At 32.6% G+C, this 10,209-nt stretch overlaps 1 protein-coding gene across 1 annotated transcript; it reads left to right on the forward strand.

Moving 5' to 3' along the window:
• Positions 1-278: 278 nt before the first annotated feature.
• On the forward strand, positions 279-5,887 carry LOC132718549 (uncharacterized). The gene is made up of 3 exons (XM_060702261.1): positions 279-742; positions 1,449-1,671; positions 3,565-5,887. The coding sequence occupies exons 1-3, from the start codon at positions 413-415 to the stop codon at positions 4,032-4,034; spliced, it is 1,023 nt and encodes a 340-aa protein (XP_060558244.1). The 5' UTR covers positions 279-412; the 3' UTR covers positions 4,035-5,887.
• The last annotated feature ends 4,322 nt before the right edge of the window (positions 5,888-10,209 follow it).

The following is a 10,209-nucleotide window of genomic DNA, read 5'->3' on the forward strand; positions in this document are numbered from 1 at the left end:
TATTTTACCCATGCCCTTAAGATTTTCTCTTTATATAAAAAAATCACAAATACATAAATGTAGTGTTATTTACAAATCCGCAAAAGAGGAAGCTATCATGTATAGACATGACGTACTTATATATATTTTGTGTACTTATATATATATTGTGTACTTATATATATTTTGTCAAGAGGAAGTGCCATGCGCAAGTACCACTCATGAATGTAAGTTTAATATCTTGCTCTTTTTTCAGACATGCAAACTTCCTTATCGTTATAAATCCGAATGGTTAAACTTCAGAAAATAGTAACTACATGTAGTCCAAGGGTTAAATTAACGGTTGTTCTATATACAACCAGTTAATGTTATCTGCTAAGTGTATTGATTTTGCTGCGTAAAAATACTTTATTTAAATATTTGAAAGTTAAGAATGTTGAAAATGGCGAATTTACTTGTAAATATGTTTGTTATATGGATATTTTGTACAAATTATGTTTTGGTGGAAGAACCAGGAACTCGGGAGGAAACAACTGAGGGTAAAACTCCTGTATTTTCGCCTGACGAAAGGTACCAGGATTTATTTCCCCTGACAAATGAAAATTTTACGAAAAATCTGTTAAGGAACCGAGATCCATGGATACTAATTTTTCATGATGGATCTGTGGAGAAGGAGTGGAAGACAATGGCAACACATCTACGTGGTTTATGCTGGTTTGGACTTGTAGATGTTACCGCTGAGAAAGATTTACTTGATACACTTGTAGGTATATTGTTTGTGTATTAAACAAGGAAGTTGTAATATGCGATCTTGAGCAAATGATATATAGCCACGTATAGATAAACTTAACGGTATTTAAAATGGAGGAGTCGTATAATATACGATTTCATAATTATTTCAAAAGTCATTAATTTTTAGGTTGAAATAATTTCTTTAAAAAATAGGACTTAATTTGCTTTATTTTTACAGTTCATAAGCTAATCATACGATTTCTTTCTTCTTCATGAAAATTCTTCAGTTAATGAACTCGTCGCCGAACTGATCATAGAGTAAACAAACTGACATTTATCTTAGTTTAGAAATCTACCGATTTCATTTAGAAGTTTATTATTACGATAATTATTAAGTAAAATGGTTAAGTGGTGAATAATTTGTAAAAATGCTTTTATAATAACCCGAATTAGCATAAAAAACTATGTACTTCTAATCGCTGCTTGAATAGAAAGGTACTAGTAATAATTATAGCATGACAAACCAACAATTAAGATATGAAAAAGAAAGACGAATGTGCGTCTTTGTCACTGCCTGTAAATACATGTAGAGTAAGTGCCGCTTTTCGCTCTGTATTATAACGCTCAGTACTTTGTTAATTTTTAATGATTGCTTTACACAAATTAAGCTTTTTCTTGGTACATATATTTTTGATGGTCGCGGTAAAGCATGTATATATGATATTTTCTTATTTCAGGAATATGATTCTTCTCGCGACCTTGCGAGATTTTATCCATACGGTGACAGGAAAACGAAGGAAAGAAACTGGCGTCGAGTAAATAACCAGAACGAGGCTCGTGTTGAAGCATTGGCATCACTTCCGGATAAAACTCAAAGAATTTCGGGAGATAGTATACGTGATCTCTTGCTTGAATCTTTCACCTCACTACCGTCAAAGTTTCCAGCTTATATTATTACGGGTATGTTAAACGATGAGAATACAAAATGAATGTTTAGCAGAAAATCATATTGAATTTAATATAAAATATATTTTAAAAGGGGAATTGCACGAGGTACACGAACAACCTGATTATCTAGCGTAACCTTTACTCTTTTATAAGAAATGACCGTGTAATTGTGTCTGCCCATGGAAAACATCAGCATTAAGAACCAGCTATCTTATGAGCTATAAAGAACTATTCAGAATCTGTTCCTTATATACGAAGTTCCTTGTAAGCATATAGCGAATTGGTTCCTCGTATCAGAAGTTTTTATAGCGAATATATTTACAAATAACGAATTGATTGTTTACCATCGTCCTCCATTTCGAAGAGCATTTGTTTATCACAAAATAGTCATTTATTTCTTTTTTAGACACAATACCCGAGAGCGTACTTTTTGGACTTTAATTATCCTTTGCTATTTCAGTTTCAATATTAAGTTTTACTCCCTTTCTCAATAAAATATCATATTTTGTTTCTAAACTCAGTGCTTTTAGTTTTTTTCCATGATGAAGAATAATTATGATTTTCGATTTTTCCTTCCTTTTATATTTTATAGCTTCTATTATATTTTAAGGATGACTTTACTTTTTAAAGATATAGATTTCTTTTCATTCAATCAAGCGTACTTTGTAGTTTTCAATGGATTAGCAAGGAATAGCATGCATTATTATGTTGAAAATCGATTATAAATAATCATAATTATTTATACGAGAAAGGAAATAATAGAATAAAAGGAATAACTGTTTTATCTTGGTGACAAGATCTCTTGCTAAAAATATCTTTAAGGGGAGCGGTGGCCTAGTGGTTAAGGTGTCTGCCTCTCAACCCAGAGATCATGGGTTCGAGCCGTACTCGGGTCACGACCATGTTTCTCCATATGACACCAGTACTGGTTGGTTCCAGGAAGCGGACTCGAAAGTGATTAATATAAGTTGCAAGAACTTGTTTCGCAATCGAGCTTAAATAAATATGTTTAAACCATCTTTAATAGAAAACTATTATGTACTGCTATACAAATTCATTTTTACAGCTGTATTGAAGTACATATACATTCGGCCGAGTTTCCATCCGTGCCAATGAAAACGAAAGTCTATTGACGAATGACCGATATTTTTGAGTTCATTATAGACGTGCAATTTCTGTACTTTTAACTAAATTTGAACTAAGAAATGAGTTCCTTATAAGCGATAATTCCTTATTACCGTGTTCGCTTCAACCGTATATTTTTATTAAAGAAGGGCAGAAAATTCGGGCCAAAAAATGTTCCTTATAACCGGAAATTCGCTATAACCGTTTTCGCTATAAGTGAAGTTTACTGTATTTGCAATGAAAGGGATCAAACATTTGACATTGTAGTGCATGGCTATAGTATATACATGTTTATATTATGAAAATGCGGACAAAAATTAATTGCAAGACAATTTTTACAGACTAATTGATATATTGAACTTAATAAATCATCATCCCGGTATACACGTATCCATATCACCAGGGCTTCATAATAATGCCAGACTCAGATGATTATATTTAACGGGCTCAAAATGAAGAAAATCTATGGAGAGTGTCCTTCCTATTTATATATTTTCAGAATCTCAAGTAAAGCAAGAGGATAACAAATGCGAACACTTATTTTCGTATCTGAACAATGTCAATCTAAGACAGGTTTAAAATTGACGTTAATGAAATATAAACGTACAAAAACAATTTTCACTTCTTTTAGACATTGGGCCTGTTTGATCATCAGGGCCTGGTATTATCATCAAACGCTGATCTGGATACAAATTGCTACGAAAATGTTTTTTGTATAATTTTACAAGAAAACGTTAAAAATATTCTTTTCATAGCTAATATTTTGAGATTAATTTTCAGACGAGGACGAAACACCCACGGTATTCAAAGCCATTGCAAAAAGATTTGAAAAGTATTTCTTGTTTGGAAGACTCGTTCGCCCTACTAGCGAAGATTTACATAGTCTTGGACTAAAAGGCGTGTACATAAATCCCCCGGAACTGTTTGTTATTGTTACCAAGAATGGAGAAGCTGATCAGATTGATGCTATCAGATTTGAAGAAGAAAAATTTGGAAAAATGAACTACACATCTATTTTACAATTCTTATTCGTTATCAATGGAAACTTTAGACATGACCTTCCGGGCAACAATATGGCGCAGAATCAACAGGAAGCGGAAATGGCAGATGTCATACAAATCGAAGAGAAACGTTTTGAAATTTTACGTGATGTAAAAGAACGCTCGAAAGAAAAACCAAGTGTTGAGGACGAATCAAATGGTTTTAACATTAAAATAAGTAAGCATGTCGGATTTAAAGATGAGCTGTAGATAAAAAAAGATATTTTATATACTTATCGCTGTAAAGGAAAACGTTTGTTTGTCCATTATTTCCTTTTCTTTTAATGTAACGGAACAAAATGATTTAACGCAAAAAGGAATTTCTAAAATGTGTGTGCATGTCTCAAGAAAGAGCAAAAGGGACTGAAGTTGAATTGCAAAGAGTACAGCTGGTTGATTGGCATCGTGCAATTTATTAATGGCGTTGCTTCCTGTAACCCTCGAACTACACTTCCCATGAAAGTGATAAATAATCATTTACTTATATACTTGCAATTTACTGACATTCCCATGAATATATTCATTTGTACTAAATATACGCTGAAATACATCTTCGAGTATTCGGAAAATGGTCATGGAAGGAGCGTGCAATAAATTTAAAGCATATATAGATCTACATGAATTTACATAAAAATGTAAAAAAGTGACTTCATATATTTATCAAAAGAACCAAACATATTTTCTGCGTATATTTTATACCCAGTTTTGCTTGTATGCACATACATCCTAAATAGTTAACTATTCAACAGAAAATTGTCATCTTTATATGTATCACAGTAAACGTGCATTATTTGTTAGTCATCTAAATTGTAAAAAAGCACACCTGTAAAAAATGTAAAAAAAAAGAAGAAATCGTCTGAATTATTTCAACAACCATGTTAGTGACCTGTTCATCGAATTCAACACTTTAATGTTGCTTTATATCATTTAATGCTTGACATGATAACATATTGGTGATATAAATCATACATTGAAGCATGTTTGACCACAACTGTGACTGATACTCGACCTATCTATCGTACGAATTTTCATAATACAGCACGTTTGTAGTGTCGTTTTTTCATTGATAAATCGTGACGTTTAAGTTAACTGTATACATGGCTGTTGTCAATAAAATTTAATGAAGTATTTTCATTTTTTCCCCAAAATAAAAAATAGTATGTTATATAAAAAAAATATTATAAAGATTCTTGACACCTTATATGGCTGTTTTTAAACTGTTGTTTTGCAATATAACCCTCGCCTGTCAGCTTTTACTTGCAAACTGCCATTTTTGTAAAGACCTTACTGGTCAAACATCTTCATTATATAAATAATAATAGAAATAAACCTCATCAAATGCTGAGCTGTTAACGCTGTGAATTTTACAGATACTAAATTTTAATATATTTACATACAATAACAAATTCAAGTTTTATCGTATAGTTTATAAGGTCAAATTGTTATCCGAACAGTAAATATGTGTTTTGGTACAGCGCCAAAATGGTGTGTATCCATGTTATATTTCATAAATATGTAAATATAAATAAATAAACTGCGGCAAAACACTGCAATGTTAATTTGACTCAACTTAATTACATTTATTTAGACTTACATAGGAAAACACTTTTAAGTTTTCTCTATATATGAATTGCAAAAACCAGAGTTTAGATATAAGGCATATATCATCACTCTGTGGTCTTTCACACAAGTGATTTAACTAAAGCCCCCGGTGTCAAAAAAGGTCCAGTCTTTTTGGCCACTAAATTAAAATAGACTTAGATAGTAAAACAATATATTTGACTTTCAGTATTTCCTGGGAGACTTCTGTAAAATTTATAAAAATGACAACCAAACATGACTTCATTAATAATGTTTGCATTGAAGAATATAAATATCTCAGGTGAGTGATCCAGGACCATCATGGCTCTCTTGCTTAGATAAAAGGCTAGACTCATTGTCGGTTACATAATGATTAAAAAATGTCACATTTATTAACCTTTCCTAATATTAATTTATCATATGTATCTTTCATTATTAACTATCTGATGTGTATGATTGATATAAATAGTTTTAAAACTCTTGTTTTTCTTGTTTTCTTTACGTCTGTCCAATAAAAGCAATGTCGAATTTTGGGGCTTTTTTAAATTTAAAGTTCTTGAAAATGGACAACTTTCTTATTATTTCCGGATTGTTCTTAACTATCATAGTACTTTACATATTATGATAATAGATATGATAGTAATGTGATAATATTGATAATGCATACATACTTAGTGAAGATAAGTCGTTTGTATACATCGAATTTAACAAACTTAACAGGTCAATTGTTTGACTGAAATTATAAAATGTCTACAGTTCATCTCGTAATCTTGACTAACTTTAATGTCACGCTGACATATTGAAGGTCACAATAACGACTTTGTAGGTTTTAATGCTCCCCGAGAGTATATAGTCACCACCTTGTCCATCTGTATGTATGTCCGTCCGCTGTGCTTGTCTGGAGCAAACCATGAAAACCCTTGGACATAATAAAACTGCACACAGTGGTAGGGGGCATTGGGGCGGAATGCAATGCCAAAGAACCATAACTCTATTTTAATCCGTTTTTGAATTATCTTTCAGAAAAATTTTACTGTACATCTTTATTTTTTTATAAAAAATAAAATGTGCCTACTTTATGACTGCCTGTATGTTCTTGTCTTGCACATGTCCCTTTGGTTCCTGATTCGGAGAGCATATGTCTGTACCTTTTTTATTGGAGCAGACTGACGGTGTCCTGCCGCGATCGAGCACTATTTCATGTACAAGCGGATATCTTAGACCAAACATAACTTCCAATGTCAATTAAAAAGGTCCTGAAGGTTGTGAACAGCGCCGTCAATCACTCGTCTTTAATTGTGGCATGTCCGGAATCATTTAATGATTTAGAATTTTGTAATGTTAATTGCATTGTATGAATATGATTGCATTGCGCACATAACTAATCATTACTAAAAAACGTATAAAAGATATTCTGTATACAATTAATTTATTTGACAGAAGTACTAAATACTTTAAGTATGAGACCAAATAGCAACGTTCACAGTAAGCAATTTTCGCGGAAGTCCACTGTATTTGCTTCTAAATTATATATCAAAGCAACAAGTACATTTTTGTATGAAACCCCATATATTTCATGTTCTGTATTATTTAACAACAGAGTAGTGAATTGTTCGAAAAGTTAAAGAACAGACATGTTTGTTGCTCTAGGTAACAAAATGTCACAAATATTTACCTTCATCAAACTCGTACTGATTTTCTGAAATGATTTTAGTTGAAAAGATATGTGTTTTTGTCTTCTCTTGATATGTTAAGTTTTATTTTATTTTTTTATACCCCCACCACAAAATGGGGGGGGGGGGCTATAATGGATTCGCTTTGTCGCGTCGGTCCGTCCGTCGGTCCGTCTCCATTTTCGTGTCCGCTCTATAACTCCTATACCAATTGAAGCATTTTCTTCAAACTTGGCTCATATGTTCACCTCAACAAGGGGATGTGCAGAACCCTTGTTTCCCATGTGTCAGCTCAAGGTCAAGGTCACAATTGAAGGTCAAATATCAATCACAATCAAATATTAGACAGTATGTCGTTTCAGCTCTGTAAGTCCTACACTAATTGAAAGATTTTCTTCAAACTTGGCTCAAATGTTCACCTCAACAAAGGGATGTGCAGAACCCATGTTGCCCATGTGTCAGCTTAAGGTCAAGGTCACAATTGAAGGTCAAATATCAAACAATCAAATATTAGACAGTATGTCGTGTCCGCTCTATAAGTCCTACACTTATTGAAAGATTTTCTTCAAACTTGGCTCAAATGTTCACCTCAACAAGGGGATGTGCAGAACCCATTTTGCCCATGTGTCAGCTCAAGGTCAAGGTCACAATTGAAGGTCAAATATCAGACAGTCAAATATTACACAATATGGCGTGTCCGCTCTGTAAGTCCTGCACTAATTGATGGATTTTCTTCAAACTTGGCTCAAATGTTCACCTCAACAAGGTAATGTGCAGAACCCATGTCACCCTTTTGCCGGCTTAAGGTCAAGGTCACACTTGAAGGTCAAAAATTGACTTAGAAAATATTCTTAAATCTTAACATTTATGTGAATATTTCTGAATCTAGAAAAGGTATTTGCTTGAAACTTAAAATATATATGAAGTGTCACAATTAAGATATGCTGGTCAAGTTTCGTAACTCTTTATTGCATTTTAACAAAGTTATGACCCTTTTTAACTCTTCAAATTTACAATACAATCAAATATTAGACAATATGTCGTGTCCGCTCTATAAATCCTATACTAATGGAAGAATTTTCTTCAAACTTTACTCAAATTTTCACCTCAACAAGGTTATGTGCAGAATCCATATCATCTTTGTGCCGGCTAAAGGTCAAGGTCACACTTGCAGGTCAAAAATTGACTTAGAAAATGTTCTTAAATTTTAACATGTACTTAAATATTTCTGAAACTAGCACAGGTATTTGCTTGAAACTTAAAAGATATATGAGGTGTCACAAATAAGTTATGCAGGTCAAGTTTCATAACTCTGTATTGCATTTTGACAAAGTTATGCCCCTTTTTAAGTCTTTAAATTTACATACAATCGATACTAGACAATATGTTGTGTCCGCTCTATAAATTCTATACTAATGGAAGGATTTTCTTCAAACTTTACTCAAATGTTCACCCCAACTGGGCGATGTGCAAAACCCATCTTACCTTTGTGCCAGCTTAAGGTCAAGGCCAAACTTGAAGGTCAAAAATTGACTTATAAAATGTTAAGTACATTGGGAAAATGAAAGGTTATTTGTAACTGTTTCGAACATGATTTGATAATACATATTTATACTATTACCTGTACAATTAGTCTTTTTTCACCAGAAATAATTTCTTTTTATGTATTTCTGCCACTTAAGTTACTCCCTTAACCATCTTTCCAAGTTGTCTTCTGTCTTCTGTCAGCGATAGTTCTAGTTACTTTAAACGTTTAAATGCCATATTTTTACATGCCTCCAGAAGGGCCAAAATATTTTTAAAAAAAGAAAAACTTGAGAAAGCGTACTAACATTTTTTTTAAAAAAAGTAAAACTTTTCACAATTCAAGAAATAATTTACATATAAAATACAATAAATGACTTATTTTACAGTATTTATGAGCATATTTTATACTGAGTGACTAACGCAGTAAAGGGTATATTTTGCATATTCTGGTCTACTTTTGGTAATCATCGTAGATTTTAAGTGCCGTTTACAATGCTTAAATAACTTTCTTTGTTCACTTCAAAATATTTTACCTTAAGATACATTTTAAAAGAATGTACGAGAAATACAAAAAAAATAACATGAATCTAGGGGCAAGCTGCTTTAAAGTGTTTGATCGTATAGTAAATATAGTAAATTGTTTCAAGCTGTATCATATGACTTCTTATCAAACCCAGACAATGTTTCAGTTTGAAAACCCCCCCCCCCCCCCACCTCGTCCAACATCACGTGAATATCACGACACCATATCACATGATTTGTGACACGACGACAAGTCACGCGGTCAGTTTCATTAGCTTTCCAAACTGACGGGTTTCAAAAAATATAACTGTATTGTTTTAATGCTGTAAACATATGAGTCATAAAGATCTAGCCCGCCCTTAAGGCTCAATAGTTAGAGCATCGGCCTTTTAATGCAGAGGTTGGTGGTTCGATATTGGGCGACATTGAGTCTGACAACAAAATATCTCTCACCGCTTATTTGATTCAGAAATCATGCTAGATTAGTACTCGGTCATTTGCGAAGAAACTAGTATATGAACCCCGAGAATCTATCCGAATCTTATTTGTTAACAAGGTCTTCCTAGTTACTATGACTTTAACTTTGTACTGCAATTTTCTTTATCACCGATTTAAATATAATTTAATAAAGCCCGCACTTTCTGCTGAACAATAATAATAATTTCAACAAGACGAAATCCGCATCTATACGCACAAATTTATCATATAAAATGGCTAAAAAGGTCAACCGCTAGGGGTTTAGTGTATGTATGTGTTCGTTTAGTATATGTATGTGCTCGTTTAGTATAATTATGTATGTGTTCGCTTAGAATATGCATTTGTTTAATAACTTAACAGACATGGTCTTGTTTTACTGTACTTGTGACATCTGCTGATCAGCAGTTAGTAATGTTTACAAGCAGTTAGTGAATTTCTGTAAATGTGTGAGTCTTTTAGACAATACATCTCTTAACAAAACAAGAATAAAAGAACCCTACAAAATGTCCAAATCACTTTGAAAGCTCGGGTAACCGTCAGTATCATATTACATTTATAATGATATCATTATAATTATCATTTAAGTACTGTGGTGTTGTGATGGT

Source organism: Ruditapes philippinarum, unplaced genomic scaffold (genome assembly GCF_026571515.1).
Source record: "Ruditapes philippinarum isolate M1 unplaced genomic scaffold, ASM2657151v2 ctg6224_1_1_1_1, whole genome shotgun sequence".
In the NCBI taxonomy this organism is placed as follows: Eukaryota; Metazoa; Mollusca; class Bivalvia; order Venerida; family Veneridae; genus Ruditapes; species Ruditapes philippinarum.

What these genes read in the sequence shown, in the direction of transcription:
- LOC132718549 (XM_060702261.1), top strand. Translation starts at nt 413, where the DNA reads ATGTTGAAAATGGCGAATTTACTTGTAAATATGTTTGTTATATGGATA. An exon ending in AAGATTTACTTGATACACTT is followed by an intron (nt 743 to 1,448) that starts GTAGGTATATTG and finishes TTCTTATTTCAG; the next exon opens with GAATATGATTCTTCTCGCGA. An exon ending in TCCAGCTTATATTATTACGG is followed by an intron (nt 1,672 to 3,564) that starts GTATGTTAAACG and finishes ATTAATTTTCAG; the next exon opens with ACGAGGACGAAACACCCACG.